General features: G+C 52.1%; 1 protein-coding gene across 4 annotated transcripts in view; it reads left to right on the forward strand.

The window, feature by feature from the left end:
• Positions 1–791: 791 nt before the first annotated feature.
• Positions 792–26,199, forward strand: part of DNM2 (dynamin 2) — an 89,229-nt gene continuing 63,821 nt past the window's right edge. For all 4 annotated transcript variants that reach the window (XM_082837042.1, XM_082837044.1, XM_082837043.1 and 1 more), the window contains exon 1: positions 792–977. In XM_082837042.1, coding sequence (XP_082693168.1) covers positions 817–977 — 161 coding nt within the window. In that variant the 5' untranslated portion in view covers positions 792–816. The remainder of the gene's footprint in view (positions 978–26,199) is intronic.

Below are 26,199 nucleotides of genomic sequence, written 5' to 3' on the forward strand. Positions count from 1 at the left end.
AAGTGAGGATCGCCAGGGCATCCTACCAGGAGGTGGCGCGCGTTGGCGAGTACTGCGGGCCTACCCTCTGCTCCGGAAGACTCCAGTAGACACGACAATCACGAGAACTGGAGGAGGTTCTTTGATGGACAGGTACAGTTTTCAATCAGAGTCAAGATTCGGAGGTTAAGTCCCACTCTCTTGATTTGTTGGCTGATGAAACGGGGTGATATTTATATAAACCAATGGGAAATTTTTAGGGAACTAGGTAGCGTCAAGTGACAGACGGTGGTTAAGAACCGATCCCTAGTATCATTGGCCAGCTTTGTTGACTGGCGGTCTCCCTGCCAATAAGATTGGCGGATGTTCCTGCTATCCTGGAACTGCCCCTAATAGGCGGGGCCAAAATGCCTTTTCCCGAAACACCGCCTCCGGGCCTGGATAACTCGCTTCCCGCCGCTATTGGCTTCTAGCACAATAGCGACAGTTCTTTCGTCCAATGAGTCCGAGAGAAGGTCCCCAGGGGGAAGACTCATTTGGCCGTAGGCCCGTGCTTCGCTTTCATTGGCTTGTGTGCACGAGTGACAGCGCAGCCAACCAATCGAGGGTGGCGCGAGAGCTTTGGGTGCAGCCCCAGGGCCCGGGTGGGAGGTCGCTTGGGTCGGGTGTTGCCTGAGAACCGGATGAGGCGGCGACCGTGAGGCCGAGCCGGGAGCGGGCGTCGCGCCGAGGCCCGGGCGGGCGGGGAGCAACGGCCGCGGACGCCGCGGGGCCGCATCATCGAGGGCCAGGGGCGGGCGGGGAGCGCTGGGCTCTCGGGCCGGGGCCGCCGGCGCCATGGGCAACCGCGGGATGGAAGAGCTGATCCCGCTGGTCAACAAGCTGCAGGATGCCTTCAGCTCCATCGGCCAGAGCTGCCACCTGGACCTGCCGCAGATCGCCGTGGTGGGCGGCCAGAGCGCCGGCAAGAGCTCGGTGCTCGAGAACTTCGTGGGCCGGTGAGCGAGCGGGGCGGCGACAGCGGGCAGGCGGCGGCCTAGGGCGCGGAGGGCGGACCGGGAATGGCGCGTCCTGCGCCGCCGGCGTAACTGCGGCGCTTGCGTGCCCGCGACGGGGACGGGGACAGGGAGGCGGGCCCTGTGGGACGCCCTGGGCGGAGGGCTCCCTGCCGGGGCTGGGGGGCGTGGGCCAGGAGGTACGGTGAACCCCCGCCGACTCTCTGGCCCCCGGCTGTAGTGGGTGAATTATGCCATCTGGTTGTCTGTGGGTCAGGGATAGGTTCCCCTTCTCTGTCCGAAACCTGTCACCTAGATATCTATTGGGCCGATCCCTGCGGTCTGGCTGGCTGTTCATTTATCTGGAGCAGTTTCTGTCGTCTGGTTGGCTGTCTCTCTGTCCTGGATAGGTTTCCCCGCCGCCACCATTTGGCTATCCATCTGCCCAGTACCGCAGGGCAGCCCCCTGCTGCCTGGCTAGCTATCCAGAATGACCTGTCCTGTCTGGTTGCCCATCCGTGCCCTTCCCAGACTTTAACACTTAGCTGTTCCTCTGTTGGGTTACCCAGCTGGCCTCTGCTGTCTGTCTGACTGGCTGGCTGGACCTAGGAGACCCTGTTGTCTGGCTCTCCTGGGCTGACTCTTCAACTTGGTGCCTGGTGAACGCTGGCTCCTCTCCTCCAAGTGGACCCTTTTGTCTGTCTGTCCTGGTGTCTGTCCTTCTCCTAATCTGCCTGTCAGTGCCCTAGCCGTCACCTCTGTGGCAGGGGGTGGTGGGAGCAAGCAGAGGAGAAGGGAGCTGAAGGATGAGACCTGAACTCCTTTCTATTGGAAGTAGGACCCCAGGGGGAACTTCCTCCAGGAGTCTCTCCTGGCCCATGTCAGGGTGCCTCCGGGGCCCTGGAACATAGGGTCCAAACCCCAAGCTAAAGCCTGAAAATTGGGGGCCCTCCTTGGATCCTGGGAAGGAACTTCTTGCCTGATCAGGTTGTGGTGGCAAGAGCTGGTATACAGCCTTCCCTAGGCAGCCCTGAGAAGCCTCAGATTGCCCATCTGTCCAGTGGACAAATTCCACTCTCTGGGCTGTTTCCAGGATTCAGGAAGCTAATGGATGCGAATGGACCCTGTGGCCACTGAGGGCGGTTGGTTCTCCCCTCTCCCTTCCCCCACCTCTTGTCCTTCTGCCTCCCAGATGGGTGGCCACTTCTGCATTCTGGGAAGGACTCCATTTGTGACTGTGGCTGCCAAATAATAACGTCATAGTCATCATTATTATTATTGTTGTTATCAATGTTAAGAGATAATGTTCATCCAGCAGGCCCCAAGCTGAGTTGTTTCTTGGTTCAGCTCAGAAAAGACTTGCTATTTGCCCAAGGCCACCAGGCTGGCACTCAGTGGAGACCAGCTGGGCACCCAGCCCCGCCCCTGCCTTCCCAGAGGCCTGGGGTTTTGCTCCCAGCAGCACGAATTTCCTCCTTTGCTGCTTTGTCTCTGGCTCAATGCCCTCTGTCTACTGTGGCGGAAAGGTGTGTACTTGGGATCAGCGCGGCGTGGGTTGAGCCTCGGGCTGGGCTGTGGGCCCCCTGCTTGGCCATCTTCCCGTCTGCCCAGGCTTCCGGTGAGCGTCTGTAAAGCTCTGTCCATTTCACCTGCCTTGTGACCTCGCACAGATTGTTTGACCTCTTTGAGCCTTAGTTTCCCCTCTGAAAAATGGGGTGATGGACCCTCAACAAGACTGTTGGAAGGATGCAGTGACATGGTGTGTTGAAAGTGCTCACTTAGCATGGTGCCTGGCACACAGTAGGTGTACTTGGATGGGGCTGTTACTCCCCGGGCTGGTTCCTTACGTATCGACAACAAAGGCTAGTCAGAATTAACAGTGCTCTGCAGTTACACGCTGGACTTCATTTAAGCCTTATGAGACTGGCACTGCTGTGATCCCATTTTCTAGAGCAGAAAACTGAGGCTCAGAGAGCTGCGCATTCTTGCTCGAGGTTGTTCAGTGAGGGATTGAGGGCTCTGGGTTGGAGACCCCGGGTCTCTCTCCCATCCCCACCTCTTCTCGGGCCCCCTGCCCTTCACCTTTCCCTCCCACCCACCCTGGCATCTGGCAACGGCCAACTGCTATTGAGCTGGCTCCTGTGGCGACCTCCTCCTAGAGCCTGCAGCGTGACGTCGGTCGTTAAGCGCATTAATTCAGGGCCCGAGAGCCAAAGCTGTAAAAAGGCCTCTCTTTGGGTATGGGGTGCTCAGACAGGAGCCAACTTCTTTTTATTTCTGGAGTGTGGGTAAGGCTTCTCATCTACAAAGCCCTGCCATAGGGGGATGGCAGGCAGGCCTCACTTTGAGTCCCACTGCCTGCTTCTTTTTGTGACTTTGGCTAAACTGTGCTGCAGCTGAAGACCCTTTTCCTCCCTTGCGCCCTGGACCCACACAGAGGGTTTCCCGGCTGGTTTCAAGGAACAAACAGGAGAGCATGTCAAGCTCTGTGCCTTGGGGGCAGCACGGGCTGCTCTGTTTCCTTGCCTCCTCCTTGTGGCTTTTCTAAGAACTTGATCCGAGAGTGAGAATAGCCCAGATAGCCCAGCCCCGTACCAGGGGTTGCAGGTCCATGGCCACGGGGGCCGAAGCCTGCTTGCTCCGTCTTTTTTTTCACCAGCATGGAGTTTAAAATGTTTTGTTTTGTTTTTTATAAATTTATTTATTTTATTATTTTTGGCTGCGTTGGGTCTTCGTTGCTGCACGCGGGCTTTCTCTAGTTGCGGCGAGCGGGGGCTACTCTTCCTTGCCGTGCGCGGGCTTCTCACTGCAGTGCCTTCTCTAGTTGCAGAGCACGGGCTCTAGGCGTGCGGGCTTCTGTAGTTGTGACGCGCAGGCTTCAGTAGTTGTGGCTCATGGGATCTAGAGTGCAGGCTCAGTAGTTGTGGCGCACCGGCTTAGTTGCTCTGCGGCATGTGGGATCTTCCCGGACCAGGGCTCGAACCTGTGTCCCCTACATTGACAGGCAGATTCTTAACCACTGCGCCACCAGGGGAGCCCTAAAATGTTTTGTTTTTAATTAGCTGTCAACATTTAAAAGTGAGATTTTGCATCAAAATCAGATTTTGGTCATGCTAGCAAAAACCCCAAAGATGTTTAGGGTTTAGTGGTGTAGAGCACAGGCTCTGGGCCCTAGGCCTGGCTCTAGCATGTTTGGCTGTGTGACTATGGCCCGATTCCTTTTCCGTAAAATGGGGTGATTACTAGGCCCTCTCTGCAGGACAGGGTGAGCTAACTGTGTTGAGTGCATGGACCCTGTACCCGTGGCTGCTGCTGTTATAATCATCGTATTCTGGCCTCCCTGGGCCTGTGCCTGGCACCAACTGCCTGGGTCTCAGAAGCAGCAGCCACTGGCTGCCCCATCAGACTAGGAGTGGCCCCTTGAGCTGCCAGAGTCCCCACTACTCCCTAGTGCTTGCCCAGGCCCATTTCATATTTGTCCGGAGCCTCCTGGCCCCGGAAACCTTTAAGGTTAAGGCCCAGGGCTTGTCCTGCCCTGTACCAGCAGATAGACCTGTGGCCCTAAAGAGAGGGGAGGATGTGGCTCCCTGGTGACCCTTGTCACTTAGCCTCAGGGTCTGGCAAAGGGAAGGGCTGTAGAAATATTCCCTTGGGAAAAGAGCAGGAAGGGGAGGCAGAGGTTGAGGCCTCCAGCTTGGAGTCTCCCAGTCTTGGACTTGATCCTGTCAGTCTTTGTCTTCCGAGCCTCAGTTTCCCCGGCTGGGAAATGGGGCTCTTAACATTACCTCCTCATGGGCCCCATGCAGGCCACCAGGTTGGGTGTGTTTCACCTCTTAGGGCATTGAGGGTGGAGTGAGGATTAAATGAGTCTCGGAAGAGTGTCTGGTGTGAAAAAGCACTTAAAAGGTAAAAGGTCATGCATTTTTCATTCGTTCATTGAAAAGTGTTTTCTGAGCATGTTCACTCTGTGCCTGGTTCTGTTCTAGGGCTGCAGACACAGCCCTGAGCAAGATACCAAAGCCCCTGCCCTGGGGGAGCTGACCTTCCAGCAGGACGCAGATAAAGAAGAAACGAGGTAGAAGATAACCGTTTTATGGAAAAAAAAGAGAAGATTATGGAGAGGGCAGGGGGAGGTTATAGGTTTAAATGGAGGGTCAGGGAAGGCCTCCATGGGAAGGTGACATTTGAACAGAGACTTAAGAGGTGAGGGAGGACCTGTGGAGATCTGTGGGAAGAGCGTCCCAGGCTGTGGGAACAGCCAGGGCAAAGGCCCTGAGGTGGGAGTGTGCCTGGAACACGGTATAGTGGGCGCGTGGGGGGAGATGAGGTGAGGGGGGTACTGGGGTGGGGCGGGGTGCAGGCCACGTGGAGACTTGGAGGCCAGGGAGGGCCCTGGGTAGAGGGAGAGCTGCTGGTGGCACTGTTGTGATCCTTCTGGATCTGGTTCTGGGCAAGCTGAGAGCTCTTGCCTTTGATGTGCAGCTCCGCCTCAGCGCTCTCAGTGAGTAGTGGCTGTGAGCACATGTAGGGCCCGGTGCCATTTTTCTTTTGACAAGAAGCAGCTACCCACGGACTCTACCGTTTCCAGCTGCGTTTCCATTTGGTCTCGGGTGATGGGTCCCTGCAGGGAGACGTAGCTGTATCATGGGGCCGCTGCGGGGCACACAGTGGGTACTGGATGAATGCGTGTCAGATGACCGTTGGCTCACATCCCTGCCAGACTGAGGGGTGGGCACATGGCTTGCTCTTTGGGCTGGTTTGTCCCTTAACAGCTCTTCGGTGTTCAAATGACAGCTGCTGTTTCCATGGTCCTTCCTTTCAGGCAAAGCCGAAGGGCCTTTGCCTGTGTGATCTGTAGTACCCAGGCCAGCCGGAGCAGGCAGAGTCCAGAGGCACCTGTGGGAAGGTGGCATCCATCAGCTGAATGACCTCACTTCTTGGGCCTCAGTTTCTTTGTCTGGAAAGCGGGGTTCATGATGGTTCCTCTCTCCTGGGAGCGGGCTGAGCATTCGAATGAGCTAATCCTTGTGAAACATTAGACCTGTGCATTTTGTATAGCCCTGGGTCAGGACTCTGAAGATCAGTTGTTAATTTCTCTTTCCTTAAAGAAAAGGAATTCATGATTGTTAATATAAGTAACACCTCATTTTAGCACAGACACTCATTGAGCACCTGTCAGTGTACTTTGAGCTCTGGGGAGGCAGCTGGAACCAGCTGGTGAACCAGGTCCTGAAATGCTTGTGGGAGCCCGTTCCTGCTGTTTCTCAGTGGGAATGGTGACTGGCCATGAGAGTTTTTTTATGCTCATTCAGCATATGATGGTGGGAAATTGGGAGCAAAAAAGGCCCAACAGTATCGAATTGACGAGACAATGTGTCCAGACAACCAACTACGAAATAACTACTCAGAGTGATCTAGAAGAGAATTGAATGACCCAGAAAGCCTGTGCAAGACCTGTTAGGGCCCAGACCAAATGGACGTGTGAGCCCATCTTATTCCAAACAGTTGTATTTTCATAGTAAAAAGCCTGGAAAAATGTACAGCTTTGAACCCCACATGTGGGTTGTCTCCCCACATAATTCTTTATTCGTTTTGGCTCATTTGGGGATTATGTTTATAACCAGGAAGACAGATTTCTCCAGAGCTCAGCTCTGGGCTGCCCAAATGCTTTTCAGAGTTATTTGTCTGGGGATAATGGCCCTTGCTAGGTACACGGATTGAAATCCTCTGGTAAAAAGTCCAGTTCATTGTGGGTGAGGGCAGAGGATGGCCTCGTGGACAGTTCCAGATTTGGAGTTTTCAAAGGTAGTGCGGGCAGAAAACGCTGGGCATGGCATGGAACCCTGTGTCTCTCCGGTGTTTGCATTTGGTTCAGAGCCACATCTGCCAAGCTTTTGCCCGATTTGAATGAAAATGCCGAAATTACAGGCCCCTCAGCTGCAGAAAGAAATGGGGACGTCGGCTAACCCTTAATTTACTGGGGTTGCCAACCGCATACTGTAATTAAGCCCTTATTGTTAGAGCTTTGGAAAAATGCAAGCCAATAATGAGATATTTATAGTCCATTAGCCCCAGTCCGAATAAAGAAAAAAATTACCCTGCCTCCGAGGCAAAATGGCACTAGAGAGAAAAGGCTCCTGCTTCCAGGTACATTGGGGTTCCTGTTAGTATTGGCAGTGAGGTCCCTGCTAGATGCTGGGGATTTTCCCCTTTGGAGTCACCCTCACCTTGAACAGGGAGCTGGGTGGCCCTTTCGGTTTCACCTGCTGATGGATGTTTATAACACAGTAAGAGCTGATGTTTGTGGGGAGTCACTGTGTGTCGTGCCCCAGGGACTTATGTCTAAAATCTGACCACATGGTCCCAGCCATCCTTGGGGGCAGATACTGCCCTTAGCATCCCTGCTTCACAGGTAGGGAAACTGAGGCCTCAGAGGTGGACTGGCTTGAAGTCACATAGGGAGGAGGGCAGGAGCGGGCCCTGAGCCGGGCCTGTCTCCTCCAGAGCCCACTGCCCGGGGATAGTGGGGTTGGGAAGTTGTGGCCATGGCTTTTGGCTGTCAGGTCAGTAGTGGACACTACGGTGCTTGTATCTGGGGCTGGGGCCGAGGTGACGGATGGAGCGATTTCTGGCTTTCCGGATCCTTGAGGTTAACTCTGTGTCTGACAGCATGCCGGGTGCTGGGGACCCAGCGGGGACCGAGATGGACAGAGGTCAGCAGAATGGTTAAATGAGCAGTGACATTCTGAAGATGGAGAAGTGCAGTGAAAATGATGGGGAGAGTGAGAGAGTGGTTGGGCAGGGGCTGCTTCAGACGGGGTGGTCAGGGCGGGCCTGCAATGGAGCCAGCCCCTTGCAGACCCCAGAGGAGGGTGTCCCAGGCAGAGGGCTCCACAGGTGCCCCCTTCAGATATGGAAAGGGACCTGAGTTGAAGGCAAGACCACTGGGCCCATGGGGGTCAGGAAACTGCCTGTCAGATGCCTATTTTTCCTAAGTTTTTGTTTGTGTTTTTTTGTGGTTTTTTTTGCGGTACGCGGGCCTCTCACTGCTGTGGCCTCTCCCGTTGCGGAGCACAGGCTCCGGACGCGCAGGCTCAGCGGCCATGGCTCACGGGCCCAGCCGCTCCGTGGCATGTGGGATCTTCCCGACCGGGGCACGAACCCGTGTCCCTTGCATCGGCAGGCGGACTCTCAACCACTGCGCCACCAGGGAAGCCCCCTAATTTTAATTACATAAGTAGAACACTGAAGACTGAGTTCTCGGAAAAAGGGAAACCATGACAGATGAAGGATACATTGCCCACCCTGTCCCTTCCTTCCAGCTCCATGTGGAAGCACCATTGTCAGTTTGGCATATATCCTGTCAGAGCCCTCTCGTGTTTACGTACATATGGACACGCTGGTACCTATAGAAAATACACAGCACTATTCGGGGTTGCTTCTTTTGGGGGTACATCTTCTTTCCAGAACTGGGACTACCCTGTTTATATTGTTCAGAAACTTGTTTTCCAACCACGCAGCACATCCTAGGGGTCCTGCTTCGTCGAAATGTTTGTAATTGCTGCTTGGAGCTTCCTGACCCTCCCAGAGCGGTAAGAATGGAGGTGGGGGGCCAGCAGGAGTCACTGCGGCTGTCCCAGTGAGAGAGGACAGTGCTGTCTCACGTGCTGCTTGCCAGGATCCATGCTGGGACCTGGGTACAAGGCGCCTCACCTACTTCGAGGCCAGTGCTTGATCTCCGTCTACTGACGAGGAAACTGAGTCACAGAGGTTTGCCCAAGTGGCCAGACTTGAACCCAGAGCCTCGGCCTTCATGGGTGGCCCCCTTCCCCCAGGCCTGCTGTCCTGTACCTGAAGTAGCATCCTCACCCCTGGCTCCGTTGGATTTTCCAGCCTCCCTTTTCCCCTTGGCTCCAGCTTCACAGGGTCCAGTTTTCCCTCCCTCTGCACTGCATTTGTACCTCAGAAGTTTCTGGAACAAAGCCGGGTGTTGAGGAATAAGTGAAGCCCTTGTGGGGATTTTTGCAGTGCCCATTGGGGTGCCCGGTGCCACGGCTCAGCTGCTCGAGTTGCCTCCTCTGGTGGCGATTGGGGGGCGGCTCTGGTCTTCCTGTCACACTGAATGGACTTTCCTTGCCCTTGACATACTCACTGTGTGCTAGGCACTGAGTGCTGTCTGTACGTCCCCTCAGCTTGGCCCCATTTTACAGATGAGGCAGTTGAGGGGCAGAAATGGGGCAGGCGGTGGGGGTGAGGCTCTGAGCCCCATCCTTACCCACTTGTTCACTCTACCTGAGAGGCCCTAGAGGTCCTTCTCTGAGGAGGTACTTTCCAGTGAGAAGGGAGTGGAGGCATGTGGGAGACGGCGGCCCCATAGGGAGCCTTGGGGTGGGAATGGTGGTCAGGGAATGCTTCTTGGAGGAGGCAGTAGGTCTTTCTGTCTAGACGAGGACAGGCAGCAGCTGCCTGGAAGCAGGTAGGTGACTGCTACACGAGGACCTTTGTGCCCTCCTGCCTGGCTGTGGGCCCTGGCTCGAGGCTCATGGCCTGTTACACAGGGTGCTTTCTTGTTGTTGTCACGGCTGCATAGTACTCCATGGCACAAAGCCACCTTTGTTTGTTCACCAGCCTCTTGGTGGTGATGGATGCTCAGGCTGTGTCTAGTCACCCACTCCCAGGATTTGCACGTGGACATGGGACACCTGTGTAGAACACGTGTCTACACAGAGGAGGACATGGGGAGATGGATGGCCAGCACTGGGTGTGTGGCCCTCCCCTCCCTGGGTGTGGAGGCCAGGATGCTGCCCGGCAGCTGTTCACCTGGGTTGAATGAGTGGACTTGGGATTGGCCAAAGAGTCCATCCCAGGGCTCCCACATCAGCGTGTCCTCGCCGCGCTTCACCCGTCCCGACCCCTTCCACGACCTGGACCAGTGCAGCTGCCTCTGCCCTGGTCCCCTGGCACCCGCCCTGCCTCCCCCACCGCCCACAGTGTCCACAGGGTACCTGTGAACACCTGAGTCTGGGCATGTCCCTCTTCTGCCCGCCACGCTCTGCGGCCCCCACGCTTGGGCTAAAAGTCCAAGTCCTCCACTGGCCCCCCAACACCCCCGCCCTCGCCTGCTCCCACTGCCCCCCAAGCTCATCCCGCCGGCCACACAGCCTCCTGGCCGCCCCTGAACCCCCCAGACTCACGCCTACTCGGGGCCTTTCTCTTCCTTCCTCCACATCTCCTCTTTGTCCAGAGTTCTCCACACCCTGCCCCTCTCTCCTTGGGTCCCTGCTCAAACCTCACCCCTCTGAGAGGCCGTCCCTGACCTACCCTGGTTCACACAGGGCCCTGGCACTCAGACCGCGTGCCTAGATGTGTTTTCTTCAGAGCTCATCTTAGGACTGGAAACTGTTTTGTGTGTTGTTTTCTCCCCACCCCGCGGACGGCAGGTCCACAAGGGCAGGGATCTTTGAGCGTTCCTCGCCATTCTGGCACAGGGTAGGAGCACGCATATTTGTTCCCTGAAGGTACCTTAAGACCAAACTTGGATTAATTTCACTGCACAGATGTCCACTGAGAAGGGGACCAGCGGACAGCCCTGTGACTTGCCTTTAGGGGCTCATAGCCCACCTGGGTTGTGTGGGACTGAGAATAGAAGAGGGTTTTGGGGTGCTCCAGGGGGGACAGAAGCAAGTGTATCCTTTTTATGGGGAGGGCTGTGATTTGCCCTTTGGGCACAGGGTAATAACAGTAACAGGCTAAGACCTCGGGGCCGGCCAGGCATGGCTGTCTCTCTGGACCGGCTTCCTGGCTGTGAGATGGGGCCGAGCAGGGCCCCCTCCCTGGGCTGAGGTGACTGAGGTCCTGCACAGCTTCCAGTGAGCCATCCCTTCCGACTCTTGCTTCTTGCCTGGGTACCAGGCAGCCACTCTGTCTGGGCGCTCGCACACTCTCTCAACGGGGACCCGAGGTCTGAAGGCAGCTTCCCTCCCACCCCCACCCCCCTGCCCGAGGATACCCAAGTGCCTGCTTGGACCAAGAACCAAGGAAAGGAAGCTGCTGGGGTCATCGCTTCTGAGTCCTGGCAGCCCATTAGTGTCCGTCACGGGGAGATGCCCAGTGCCAGACCCCTCCCCAGACCAACTTGAAACTCCCAGGGGGATTCCAGTCAAATGCCACAGCATGGAGAACCATGCTCTGTTTGTTCTGGGAGACCTCCTTTGCCTAAACTTGAACCCGCTTGGATCACAGACCCATAGCGTGTGGACAGGTGGCCAGCAGAGCTGCCCAGGGCCCCGATGACACCCTGATGCCCAGACGGAGGAGGAGGACGAGGCACCCTGGAGACTCTGCCCCATGACACGTTTTCCCAGCCATAAGAGTCTCTAGGGACTGGCAGGCCAGCAGGCGAGCACAGCAGGCAGGAACAGTCCCAGCTGGGGTTACGTCTGCTTGCCGGGTGATACGCCCTGGCACAGCCAGGCCAGCCCTGGAGGAAGCCCCGGGGTGGGCTGGGGACACAGCCCCTACTGTCCCAGCCACGGGGCCTCTGTCTTCTGTGCTCATGGCCAGGATCCTTCTGGAGGGTCACAGCCTGCTTGCCTACAAGGCCCTCAGCAGGCCCTGCAGCCAGGGAGCCAGTGGCTTTGAGGATGATACCCTCAGAGTTGTTCTTTTCTGGCTGGTGGGGCGATGGAGTCCCAGGGATCTATAAGTCAAGATCAGGGGCCTGTGACCGGGGGCTGTGAGCCGCCCACTCAGCTTGAGAGAGGCTGCCTGTGGTTTGGGCTGACACGTCTCCTCATCTTGCGACACTTCCCCTCGTCTAGGCGGAAGCCATTCAGGAGGAAGCCCGGCTCCAGCGGCCTCTGCCCTAGTGGCATCTCCCGGTGGCACCGCCTGGCACAGGTTGACAGCAAGCTCAGAGCAGGCCACTTTCTGAGGTGGGGAGGCCCCCACCTGGAATACGCTCCTGGCAAAAGGATGTCCTAGCTTGATTTTTTTTAAATTAATTTTTATTGGAGTGTAGCTGCTTTACAATGTTGTGTTAGTTTCTGCTGTACAGCAAAATGAATCAGCTATACATATGCATATATCCCCTCTTTTTGGATTTCCTTCCCATTTAGGTCACCACGGTGCATTAAGTAGAGTTAACATAGCGCTATACAGTATGTTCTCATTAGTTATCTATTTTATACATAGTATCAATAGTGTATATGTGTCAATCCCAATCTCCCAATTCCTCCCACCCTCCCCTTCCCCCTTGGTATCCATACATTTGTTCTCTACATCTCTGTCTCTATTTCTGCTTTGCAAATATCTGTGCTATATTTCTAGATTCCACATATATGCATTAATATACGATATTTGTTTTTCTCTTTCTGACTTACTTCACTCTGTGTGACAGTCTCTAGGTCCATCTAGCTTGATTTTTAATTACAAGAGTTCTTGGACTGTTTACTCGCTGTAAAATACAGTTCTCTCCTATAGGAAGAGTAAGGTGGAGGTTCTTCTTGCCTTTTGCTTGGGACCACCTTCATCAGCTTGTAGCTCTTCTCAGATTCTTTTTCTTTATTTTTTTTATGTGTGAATGCCCCCCCACCACCACATTAAATGCCAGGATTAAGTCTGTCTTTTTGTTTGGTTTTGGTTTTGTGTTCTTCTTTTTTTTTGACCGTGCCGTGCAGCTTGCGGGATCTTAGTTCCTGACCAGGGATTGAACCCAGGCCCTGGTAGTGAGAGCTCTGAGTCCTAACCACTGGACCGCCAGGGAATTCCCAGGTCTTATCTTTGATAGTCCAAAATCTCGCTGGAATGTGTCATGCCTCACGCCAAGTTCTTTGCTATTTAGTGTCTTGAGGGGTTTTTGCCTTTGTTTCGTTTCTTTAAGACATTTTTTATTTTGGCATAACTTTAGATTTACAGAAAGTAAGCAAGCTGTAAACATACAGGAAAGTTATGGGGATAGCACAGAGAGCTCGCATATACTCTTCACCCGTCTTTACCTAAGGTTAACCTCTTACCTTGCCGTGGTGTATTTCTCACAGCTAAGAAATTAACCTTGGCATATTATCATTATTAACGAAAGCCAGAATTGATTCACATTTCCGCAGTTGTCCCCAATACGTCCTTTTTCTGTCCCAGGACCCCATCCAGGATCCCACATCGCATTGGGTCATCCCGTCTCCTTAGCTTCCGCCCAGCTATGACAGCGCCACAGCCTTTGCTTTTCATGACCTTGGTTTTTTTTTTTTTTTTTTTTTGTGGTAAGCGGGCCTCTCACTGTTGTGGCCTCTCCCGCTGCGGAGCATAGACTCCGGATGTGCAGGCTCAGCGGCCATGGCTCACAGGCCCAGCTGCTCTGCGGCATGTGGGATCTTCCCGGACCGGGGCACGAACCCGTGTCCCCTGCATCGGCAGGCGGACTCTCAACCACTGCGCCACCAGGGTAGCCCTCATGACCTTGGTATTTTATAGACTGTCCCGCAATTTGGGTTTATCTGGTATTTTCTCATGGTTTGAGTGGGGCTGTGGGTTGTGGGGAAGAGGACCACAAAGATGAGGTACTCTTCTCACATCCTATCCGTGGTCCATGATATCAATAAAGCTTCCTGTGGGTGATGTTGACCTTGATCTTTTGGGTGAGATGGCATGTCTGTCAGCTTTCCTTGCCACAAAGTTACTTTTTTTCTCCTTTTTGTACACTATCCCTTGGAAGCGTTGAAGATTCTTTTTTTTTTTTTGGCTGTATTGGGTCTTCGTTGATGTGCGTGGGCTTTCTCTAGTTGCGGTGAGCAGGGGCTACTCTTCGTTGCAGTGCACAGGCTTCTCATTACGGTGGCTTCTCTTGTTGCGGAGCACGGGCTCTAGGTGCGCGGGCTCCAGTAGTTGCAGCATGCGGGCTCAGTAGTTATGAATTCCAGGCTCTAGAGCACCGGCTCAGTAGTAGTGGCACATGGGCTTAGTTGCTCCGCGGCATGTGGGATCTTCCCGGACCAGGGATCGAACCCGTGTCCCCTGCATTGGCAGGCAGATTCTTAACCACTGTGCCACCAGGGAAGCCCAGCAGTTCTTGTGTTTGTTTGTTTTTTGGCTGCTCTGGGTCTTCGTTGCTGCATGTGAGCTTTCTCTAGTTGCGGTGAGCGGGGGCTACTCTTCGTTGTGGTGCGCAGGCTTCTCATTGTGGTGGCTTCTCTTGTTTTGGAGCACAGGCTCTAGGCACGCGGGCTTCAGTAGTTGTGGCTCGCGGGCTCTAGAGCGCAGGCTCAGTAGTTGTGGCGCACGGGCTTAGTTGCCCTGCGACATGTGGGATCTTCCCAGACCAGGGATCAAACCCATGTCCCCTGCATTGGCAGGCAGATTCTTAACCACTGGACCACCAGGGAAGTCCCTCAGCAGTAGTTTTTTATCTTAAAGCTTTTTAAGATGGACTTTTCCCCTTGTTGGTACATAGGTGGCTCTTGTGCTTTTTGTTCTAAAATGACATCTTTACTGAGATATAATTCACAGACCATAAAATTCATCCTTTTAAAGGGTACTATCCGGCTGATTTTAGTGTATTCAGAGTTGTGCAGTGATCACCAGTATCTAATTTTGGAACATTTTCATGTCCCCAAAAGAAACTGTGCCCATTAGGCAGTCAAGTCACTCCCCAACCCCAGCTCCTGGCAGCTGCTCATCTACTTTCTGTCTATGAATTTGTCTGCTCTGGACATTTCATATGAATGAAATCATATGCTCTGTAGCTGTTTGTGTCTGGCTGCTTTCACTTTGCATTAATGTGTTCAAGGTTCATCCTTGCTATAGCATCTATCAGAACTTCATTCCTTTTCATGGCTGCATAACATTCCACTCTATGGTTATGCCACCTTATGTTTATCCAGTCCTCACCTGATGGACATTTGGGGTGTTTCCACTTTTTGGCTCTTAGGAATAATGCTGCTGTGAACATTTTCGGACAAAGTTTTGTGGGCGCATATGCATTCATTTCTTCTGGGTATGTACCTAGGAGTGGAATTGCTGAGTCATATGGTAATCCTTATGTTTAACCTTGAGAAACCCCCAGACAGTTTTCCATAGTGACTGCATCATTTTACGCGCTCACCAGCATTGTAGGAGAGTGCTGGTTTCTCCACATCCTCATTAACACTTGTTATTATATGTCTTTTTGAATTCAGCTTCCTAGTGGGTGTGAAGTGGTATTTTGCTCATCATGGGTTGTTTTTTTTTCTTATTTTCCTAATGGCTAACGGTAAGCTTTTCATGTGCTTATTGTCCATTTGTATATCTTCTACAGAGAAATGTCTATTCAAATCCTTTGTCCATTTTTAAAAAACATTTATTTATTTATGGCTGTGTTGGGTCTTTGTTGCTGCACTCGAGCTTTCTCTAGTTGCGGTGAGCGGGGGCTACTCTTCATTGCGGCGCACGGGCTTCTCATTGCGGTGGCTTCTCTTGTTGCGGAGCATGGGCTCTAGGTGCACAGGCTTCAGTAGTTGTGGCACGCGGGCTCAGTAATTGTGGCTTGTGGGCTCCAGAGCACAGGCTCAGTGGTTGTGGCGCACGGGCCTAGTTGTTCTGTGGCGTGTGGTATCTCCCTGGACCAGGGCTTGAACCCGCGTCCCCTGCATTGGCAGGTGGATTCTTAACCCCTGCGCCACCAGGGAGGTCCCCCTTTGTCCATTTTTAAATTGGGTTATTTGTCTTTTCATTTGTTGGTTTGCAAAAGTTCTTTACATCTGGTATCAAGAACAGCCCTTTATGAGATAAATGATTTGCAGATATTTTCTCCCATTATGTGGGTTGTCTTTGCACTTTCTTGTGTCCTTTGAAGCAGAAAAGTTTTAAATTTTGATGAACTCCTGTCTTTTCTTTCTTTTTTCACCTATGCTTTTGGTGTCATATCCAAGAAGCCATTGACCAATCCATGAAGATTTACTCCTATATTTTCTTTCATTTATTTATTTTTTTAAATTTTTATTTATTTATTTATTTTGCGTTATGTGGGCCTCTCACTGTTGTGGCCTCTCCCATTGCGGAGCACAGGCTCCGGACGCGCAGGCTCAGCGGCCATGGCTCACGGGCCTAGCTGCTCCGCGGCATGTGGGATCTACCCGGACCGGGGCACGAACCCGTGTCCCCTGCATCAGCAGACGGACTCTCAACCACTGCGCCACCAGGGAAGCCCGTATATTTTCTTTTAAATATTTTGTAGTTTTAGCTCTTACATTGAGGTCTCTGATCCAGTTTGAATTAACTTTTATATATGGTGTGGGGTAGAAGTCCAATGTCATACTTTTGCTTATAGCTATCCAGTTGTCCCAGCACCAGTTGTTGAACATTCTTTACTCATTGAATAGTTTTGGCACCTTGGGTTAAAAATCAGTTGGGGAATTACCTGGCAGTCCAGCGGTTAGAGCTCCACGCTTCCACTGCAGGGGGGCAAGGGTTCGATCCCTGCTTGGAGAACTAAGATCCCGTATGCCGCAGCACAGCCAAAAAAATAAAATAATAAAATAAATCAGTTGGCCATAAATGCAAGAGTATATTTCTGGACTCTCAAATCTATTCCAGTGATGTTTATGTCTACCCAAATTCTAGTACCCCACAGTCTTCATTTCTGTACCTTTGCAGTAAGTTTTGAAATTGGGTAGCGTGAGTCTTCCAACTGTGTTCTTCTTTTTCAAGCTTGTTTTGGCTATCCTGAGTTCTTTGCATTTCCATATGAATTTTAGGGTCAGCTTATCACTTATTGCAAAAAATGCTGTTGAGATTTTGAGGAGGATTGCATTGAATCTCTAGATCAATTCGGGGAGTACTGCTGTCTTAACAGTATTAAGTCTTCCAGGGAGGAGGGATAAATTAGGCGATTGGGATTAACATATACATACTACTACATATAAGATAGATAATTAATAAGGACCTACTGTATAGGGCAGGGAACTCTACCCAATGCTCTGTAATGACCTATATGGGAAAAGAATCTAAAAAAAAGAGCGGATATATGTATATTTATAACTGATTCACTGCTGATTCACTGATTCACTGCCTGAAACTAACACAACATTGTAAATCAACTATAATTAAAAAAAAAAAAGTCTTCCAATCTGTGAACACAAGCTGTCTTTTCGTTTATTAGGGCTTTAATTTATTTCAACAGTGTTTTTTAGTTTTCAATGTAAACGTTTTGTGCTTCCTTTGTTAAACTTATTTCTAAGTATTTTATTCTTTTCGATGCTATTATAAATGAAATTGTCCCCTTAATTTCATTTTCAGATTGTTCACTGCTGGTATGTAATAATATAACTGATTTTTGTATATTGATCTTGCATCCTGCAACCTTGCTAAATTTATTACCTCTAATTTTAAAAAATTTTGTGATTTCCCAGCGTCTTCTATAGACGTGATCATGTCATCTGTGAATGGTTTTCCTTCTTCCTTTGGATGCCTTATTTCTTTTTCTCCCTGACTGCTCTGGCTGGACCCTCCAGTACAATGTTGAGTAGAAATGAGGGTGGGCATCCTTGTGTTGTTCCTGATCTTAGAGGGAAAACTTTGAGTGTTTCGCCGTTAAGTATGATGTTAACTGTGGGTTTTGTGCAGATGTCCTTTATCAAGGTGAGAAAGTTCCCTTCTATTCATAATTTGTTGACTGTTTTTATCATGAAAGGGTGTTGGATTTTATCAAATGCTTTTTCTGCATCTGTTGAGATAAGCATACAGTTTTGTCACTTACTGTATTAATACGGTGTATTGTATTGATTGATTTTTCCCAATTTTGGACCAACATTGCATTCCTGGAATAAATATCACTTGACTATTGCACGTAATTTTTTTTTTTAATTTGGGTGCGCTGCACGGCTTGTGGGATCTTAGTTCCCTGACGAGGGATTGAACCTGGTCCCCCAGTAGTGAGAACGTGGAGTCCTAACACTGGACCACCAGGGAATTCCTGCGCATAATTTTTTTTTTAGGTTGTTGGGTTTGGTTTAATAGTTTTTGTTGTTGATTTGTGTGTGTGTGTGTCTTTGTTCATAAAAGATGATGGATTTGTGGTTTTCTTGTGATATTTTTGTCTGGCTTTGGTATCAGGGTAACGCTGACCTCATAGAATGAGTTAGAAAGTGTCCTGGTTCGGGCTTCCCTGGTGGCGCACTGGTTGAGAGTCCGTCTGCTGATGCAGGGGACACGGGTTCGTGCCCCGGTCCGGGGGAATCCCGCATGCCGCGGAGCGGCTGGGCCCATGGGCCGCTGAGCCTGCACGTCCGGAGCCTGTGCTCCGCAGCGGGAGACGCCACAGAGGTGAGAGACCCGTGTACCGCAAAAACAAAAACAAAAACAAACAAACAAAAAAACTGTCCTGGTTTAGGGGAAGAGTTTGTGAAAAACTGGTATTAATTCTTTCCATATTTGTTAGAATTTACCTGTGAAGCCACTTGAGCCAGGCTTTTCTTTGTGGGAAGATTTTAAAAAATTAATTAATTTTATTTTTGGCTGTGTTGGGTCCCTGTTGCTGTGCGTGGGTTTTCTTTTAGTTGCAGTGAGTGGGGTCTACTCTTCGTTGCGGTGTGCGGTCTTCTCATCGCAGTGGCTTCTCTTGTTGCGGAGCACGGGCTCCAGGCGCGCAGGCTTCAGTAGTTGTGGCGCATGCGCTTAATTGCTCTGCGGCACATGGGATCTTCCAAGACCGGGGCTGGAACCCTGGTTCCCTGCATTGGCAGGTGGATTCTTAACCACTGTGCCACCAGGGAAGTCCTGTGGGAAGATTTTTGATCAGGAATTCAATCTCTTGTTATAGGTCTATTCATTTTTTTTTTTTTTGAGTCAGTTTCAGTAGTTTGTGTCTCTCTAGCAGTTTGTCCATTTCATATAGGTTATTTAATTTGTTGCATAGTATTTCCTTGTAATCCTTTTTATTTCTGTGAGGGCTAGTAATATCCACTTTTTTTATTCTTAGTTTTAGTAATTTGAGTCTTCTCTCTTTTTTTCTTAGCTAATGTAGCTAAAGGTTTGTTAGTTTTGTGGATCTTTTCAAAGGACCAACTTTGATCTTACTGATTTTCTGTATTGTTCTATTCTCGATTTCATTTATATCCTCTCTGATCTTTATTGTTTTCCCTGTCTGTTCACTGTGGGTTTGGTTTGCTCTTCTTTTTCCAGATTCTTAAGTGGAAGATTAATTTTTGATTTGAAATCTTTCTTCTTTTTTTATTTTTTTAAATTTTTTTTTCTTCTTCAGCTAAGACAGCAAAAGATATGATTTATTGTTACATGTTACATTCAGCCACAACTGAGAATAGAACTAGTCCAGTATGTCAAAGGTCCAGGGCAAAGGGCCAAAAGGGGCCGTTTTGATACGAGCAAGGTGGGTCTCTCAAAGGCGGTCGAGGCGATCAGAATGGCCATCGATGTTCCAGATCCACTGAGACAAATTCTAGACAGTAGGCAAGCAGTCCAACAATTTGTACCAGTGTCCCTGGCCTCTGGCTTCCCTTGTTTCTGCTCCTGTGGCTTCCATGGGTGTACAAGTTTACTTGGACCTCTGCCTCATCTTTCTTCTTTTGCGCTTCAGCCTGCGCATTGGCTTCTTCCTCCACTTCGCTCTCATGGCGCGGAGGTTTCTCCGAAGATGGCGCTAAGGCTGAGAGCTTTCTTCTTTTTTTAGAAAAATTGTTTTTAATTTTAAAAATTTTATGAAGCTTTATTGAGGTATAATTGATATATAGAAATCTGCAATCTCCTTCTTTAATATATAGGAGCTTACATCTATAAATTTCCCTCTGACCTGCTTTAGTTGTATCCTATAAGATTTGGTATGTTGTACTTTAATTTTCATTCATCTTAAAGTATTTTTCTAATTTCCCTTGTGATTTCTTCTTTGACTCATTCGCTGTTCAGGAATGTATTGTTTAATTTCCACATGTTTGTGAATGTCTCAAACTTTCCTTCTGTTACTGTTTTCTAACTTGACTCCATTGTGGTCAGAGAACATACTTCGTATGATTTCATTCAGTCCTTTCACAGTTAATCAGTCTTGTTTTATGACCTCAAATATGGCCTGTCCTGGAGAGAATGTTCCATGTGCCCTTGATAAGAATGTGTATTCTGTTCTTGCTGGGTGGAGTGCTCTATACATGCCTTCAGGTCTTGTTGGTTTATGGTGGTGTTCATGTTTTCCGCTTCCTTGTTGATCTTTTGTCCATTGTTCTATCATTTTTTTTTTGTTTGTTTTTTTGGCTGCGTCATGCGGCTTGGGGATCTTAGTTCCCTGACTGGGGATTGAACCCAGGCCCCACGCAGTGAAAACGTGGAGTCCTAACCACTGGACCGCCAGGGAAGTCCCGATCCATTATTGAAGGTGGGGTATTGATGTCTCCAACTATTATCGTTGACTCGGCTGTATTTCCCTTGCCCTGTGCTTTCTTTACGGCTGTGTAGTATTCCTCAGTCCCACTAAATCCGGTCACTCTCCTGCATGAGTTTTTTTGGTTTGTTTTTGTTTTTTAAGTAGAAGTATAGTTGATTTACAATGTTGTGTTAGTTTCAGGTATACAGCAAAGTGATTCAGTTATACATATAGTATATATTCTTCTCCAGATTCTTTTCCATTAGAGGTTATTACAAGATATTGAATATAGTTCCCTGTTCCTTGTTGTTTATCTGTTTCCTATAGTAGTGTGTGTATGTTAATCCCAAACTCCTAATTTATCCCCCCCACCCTGACCCCTCTCTCCTCTTTGGTAACCATAAGATTGTTTTCTGAATGAGCTTTTAGGTTGTTTCCAGTTTTCTCCTCCTGACAGAGCCTTGGGGGTCGACCAGCTTGCACATCTGCTAGGCTCAGGGCTGATCCCTGGAAGGGGGCTGCTGTGTTGGAGAGGGAGCAGATATAGGATCATCTTGCCAGAGACCTTCTGGGGGTACCAAGGAGGGTCTGTGGTGCCAGGGGGTGACACCCCCCCTCCATCTGCATCACCCTTGTGAACTGTCCTGTGGAACAGGGCCCTACGTGTGCCAGGCATTGGGCTTCATGTGACTTGTCTTAGTCCTGCCAATGACCTGACGGGGTGGGCACTGTTATTAGGTCCATTTTACAGATGGAGAAACTGAGGCCCGGGGAAGTCCTGACCTTCACCCAGGTCCCACAGCAAGGCTGTGGCTGAGCTATCTGGCTGCAGACTGTGCTCTGCACCACCACACTTGGCTCTCCTGTCTCCACAGGCAGCCGTGCCTGGCTGTCCTGCCTTCAGCATTCAGGGCTCCTTTCCATCTTCATTTCCGGATGTGTGGTATAGTGACTGGGATGGTGCCTGACAGTGGGGACAGGAACGAGTCCAGCTGGATGGGTGCCTCAGTGGTTGGGGAAGAGGGGTGTGCTGTTAGCTGTGAGGCTTTGGTCTAGGTGATGACCTAACCTCTCTCGCCTCAGTTTCCCCATCTGAGAAACGGCGTGGGTGAGAGTGTCCGTGAGAGAGAAACAGGGACTTGCGTGTGCAGAGGCCAGCTCAGGGCCTGCATGTCGTACCCCAGAGATGCCAGCCGGGCTTGCTGTTTGCTCCTCAGCAGGCATTTACTGAGCACTTGCTGTGTGCCAGACACCGGCAGTGAACAAAGCAGACAGGCATCCCTGTCCTCACGGGGCTGACGGTCTGCGGCGGAGGACCAGTGAGCAGGAAGGAAGCGTGGAGGGGTGCAGAGCCCGGCCCGGGGAGGCGGTGAGGGCAGCCTCTCCCAGGAGGTGCCGTCCGGCCAGCGTCCGAAGGAAGAGTGGAGGGCGCTCTGGCGTGTCTGGTGGCAGAGCAGCCCAGGTGGAGGCCTCAGCCAGCAGGGCCTTGAGGTGGGAGAGGAGGGAATGGTAGGGAGCAATGGGGCGCTGGTTCAGGCAGGGCCTTGTGGGCTGCGGGGAGGCCACAGATTTTGTCCCAGGGTGTGCGGGAAGCTACAGGTGGGTTTTAAGCACGTGACGGGCGGTTTGAAAAGCTCTCCCTGGCTGCTGGGCTAAGAACATATGGGGCCGGGAGAGGGAGACGTGGGTGGGGGAGTGTGGCTGTGACCCAGGGGACTTAGCCTAAGGATGTTGGGACCAAGCAGGAGAGAAGGGGATGCATCTGGGTCTGTTGAAGGCAGTGGCGACAGGATTTGCTGAGAGGTGGGCCCTAGGAGGTGGGAAAGAGACCACCCAGGGAAGGGTGGGAAACCCGTCCTGTCTCGTGTGTCCCTGTGCCCCTGGTCTGCCTTGAGGGTTCCTCACAGTGTGACACCCCATCATGCTGGCAGAGGCTCTGGGAAGGAGACGGGGTGCGGAGGGGGTGCACTTATCCCCAGAGGCCAATGCCCACCCTCTTGCTTGAAGGAAGCCTGCAAGGAGGAAGGCTCTGGAATGCTGGCAGTGGGCTGGGGCGCTGCCTGGCTTTCCTTTCCACGTATTTACCAACACCCTGCCCCTGCGTTCGGTTGGGCCCCTCTGGGTGGCGATGTATACAGAGCTAGAAATCCACATGTGGCTGACCCACCGTCCAGGGGCTACAGATTCACGGCGAGCGCCCACCACCTCCCCAGCACCTGCGATGTCTCCTCCCTCCCCCAGCACATCCCATTTTACGGGTGAGGACACCGAGCCCAGAACATGAGTGACTTTGCTGCCAAGGTCGCACGGCCAACACTGCGCAAGTCAGGCCACCTGCTGCAGTGTAGAGCCGTGAGGAGGTGTCAGAGGGACGCCCGCGAGGGTGGAGTTGAGAGCTCAGCTCCCCCAAAACTGGTGGTTTCCCCATCACCCTTGAAAATGTGGCTTGGCTGACCAGTTGCTTTGGAGCCTCAGTACAAATGGAAAGTTATGAATTAGTGGGAATTCCCTGGTGGTCCAGTGGTTAGGACTCTGTGCTTCCACTGCCCAGGGCCCCCACAAGTCGCACGGTGTGGCCGGAAGAAAAAAAAAACGTTAAAGTTACAAATTAATATTTGCCTGTTATAAAAGTTATTTAAAAAGTTATAAAAGACCAAAATCCAAATCACATTGGAGACTGTAAGAAACAGAAGGTTTTCCATTCTTACTCCATAGACGACCTCCATGAAGGGCTCAGGGTGTCACCTCCAAACTTACTGTCCCTACACAGGCAGGAAGAAAAAATGGAGGACACAAACGGTTCTGCATGTCACGCTTTGCTTTCAGCACTACGGCCTGGATTGCTCCCTGGGCCAGTTCCAAGCTTGATTTAGCCAATTGCCTGCTGACGGACCTCTAGGTTGTTAATGGGTTTCACTCTGGAAAGTACTGCCGCAGGGAGTGGCCGTCCTTGCAGACCCACTCAGGAGAATGAAAACCCGGTGACGTGGGGCAGGAAGGGTCAGAAGAGGACAGTCAGGCCTCTCAGAGGAGGTGGCATCTGAGTTGAGTCCTGAGTGACCAGAGGAAGCCAGGATTATGGAAAGGCTCCAGGGAGAAGGTCATTCCAGGCAGAGAATGAGCATGTGCAAAGGCCCTGATGCAGGAATTGCTTCGGCCTGCTTGCTGTACCTTGACCACCAGTGTGGCCAGAGGGAGTGCGTGAAGTGAAGGTCGGGGTGAGGGAAGGGGGGTGATGGGGTGATTGCCCAGGGCCTCGGAAGCCACAGGGAGCACTCTGGAGCAGAGGAGGGATGTGATCTCATATTGTGTTGGGTTTTTCTTCGACTGCATGGGGCAGATGGTCTCTTTTGGGCACAGTGGTAAGAACTTTTGCAAACCTTCCACTCTACCTTACCTCACTTAACAGATGAGGAATCTGAGGCACAAAGATGTCACCCCACCTGCACAGGTTGTCCAGAAAGGATTCCAGCCGGGGTCTGAAAGGCCCAGAGCCAGGGCTGCTGTATGCTGTGGGCCACTTCCTGCTTTTGCTCCTGGCCTGGCTGCCAGATGAGACCACAGAGCAAGTGACACTATGGCTGAGTGCCTGGCGAACCTGCAAGATTCCTGAGCAGGGAGGAGCCTGCTGGGAATTTTGTGAAGGGTGACACCTGGAAGTGAGATGATGAAAGCCGGCGGGGGGCACCCACAACCTATCCCATCGTTCCATCGTCATCCGAGCCTCAGTCTCCTCATCTGTACAATGGCAGGTTTGGTCCTTCGTCCCACAAGCATTGGTCCCCTGCCTCGTGCCAGGCAGAGGACCCTTTCCCCGTGAGGCTGCCACTCTTCTAATGGGCGGGTAGGTGGGAAGGGATAAGCCACAGCCATGTGAACAAATCAGTAAACCAGAAGGGGGCGGTTATGAGTAGAAGAGAGAATTGAGCAGGATGGTGGGTGACAGCGGGGAGCTGCTCCATATCAGGGGGTGGGTGCAGGGAGGAGACCGTTTGGCCAGGAGTTGCCAGCTGGCCTTGTGAATGCTGCAGGGAGAGGGTTCCAGGTCTAGTGGGCAGCCCGTGCAAAGGCCCTGAGGCACACTGTGCCTGGTGTGTTTGGAGAACATGGAGGAGGCCAGTGTGGCAGAACTAGGTCATTGAGGGGAGAAAAGGAGGAGGTGAGGACAGGGAGGTGACTGGGAAGATCACGCAGGGCGGGTCACATGGGCCACAGGGAGGACTTGAGTCCTTGAGTCCTTGAGTGGCACATGCCTAGGGACACTGAGTGCAGGCTGGGCTCCAGGTAGCCGATGGTTACTGTTGGATGGTATCGAGAGGGGATGTGGACGAGGCAGGGACCAGGGCAGGGACCAAGGGCGTGTGCACAGGCCGGATGTTGTGGCCTCGGAGACTGAGCGATGATGACCTCTGCTTCTGTTCTAGCAAAATTACAGAGGAGGGGCTTCCCTGGTGGCGCAGTGGTTGAGAGTCCTCCTGCTGATGCAGGGGACACGGGTTTGTGCCCTGGTCCGGGAGGATCCCACATGTCGCGGAGTGGCTGGGCCCGTGAGCCATGGCCGCTGAGCCTGCGCGTCCGGAGCCTAAAAAAAAGAAAAACTACAGAGGAGTCCCCCCAGGCAGGTGGGGGTGACTGGGGGCTCTGCCTCATTGGTGTCCCACCCAGGTTCCCATCCTGATTCTGCTCCTTCCTTGCTGAGTGGCTTTTGCAGGTCTCGAAACTGAGCCTTAGTCTACCCATCTGTGAAATGGGCGTATTGACCCTGGCATCGTTCCTTTGGCGTTGCTAGAGGGTTTACTGAGATGTTACCTAAAATGGGGTTAGAGCTGGGCCGGGTGGGCGGCCAGGGTTCCCTGTATGGACTTTTGTGAGAGCCTGAGAGAGTCAGGCCAGACATGACCCTGGGGCACATGCTCCTGCCCAGGGACTCTTGCTGTGGCTGGCATTGTGTGTGGTCTCTCAGCCCCACTGAGGCTTTGGGTGACCCCTTGAGGAATTGATGATGAGGAGGGGATCCCAGTATGGGGCCCTTGCCTGGGCCCTCACAGGCTCTGGCTTCAGGCTGACTCATCCTCTGCCGGCTTTTGTGTTTGTTTTCCCTCTCCTGGGGTTTTAGTCTCCACTGTTCCTGCATCTCTACCCTCCTGGGGACTGCAAATCAAAGTGCTCCTGGAGAGGCCTTGTGCTCCATTCAGAAGACAGTAAATAAACAGCCTGGGCTTCTGAGTGGCCCACGGTGCCACCTCCTGTTGCGCCCTTCCCCTCCCTGCCCCCTACTGCCTTTCCCGGAGCCCTCATCACCTTCTAGGGAGAGGCAGCCCATTTTAGAGCCTGGAAACTGAGGCTCCAAGAGGGTGAAGTGACTTTTGCCAGGTCACATATCCCAGTGATGGGCGGCGTCCTGCCATCCCACAGGTGGCTGGGCCAGTGCCCAGAGAGGACAGAGACCTGCCCACGGTGGGAGCAGATCTGGGCTTTGAAGCCAGGCCATCTGGCTCCAGCGTCCACGTTCCTCCTGTCCATTCAACGTTTAATGAGCACCTGCTGTATGACAGGCTCTGTTCTAGATGCTGGAGATCCAGTGGTGACCAGTTTAGGTGAAGAGGTCCCATCCTGACACAGGACTAGACCTCCACTGGAGGCCAAGTTGGTGGTAGTGGGAAGGGGCATGCATTTGGGAGGGAGAGGTGCGATCCGCTGCATCTGCAGAGCCTGAGAGGAAGGCAGAGGGAACAGCCCTTGCAAAGGCTTGGAGGCCAGCAGTGCAGGGAACAACCCAGAGGCTGGGGCCGGTGGGTGGGGGGCGGCTACCAGGGGGCAGCCCTGGGGGGGGGGGTGGGATGGGCAGGTGGGGGACCCTGTCAAACCTGGGATTGGTCATGTGACCTC

Source organism: Leucopleurus acutus (genome assembly GCF_964270905.1).
Source record: "Leucopleurus acutus genome assembly, chromosome: 3".
In the NCBI taxonomy this organism is placed as follows: Eukaryota; Metazoa; Chordata; class Mammalia; order Artiodactyla; family Delphinidae; genus Leucopleurus; species Leucopleurus acutus.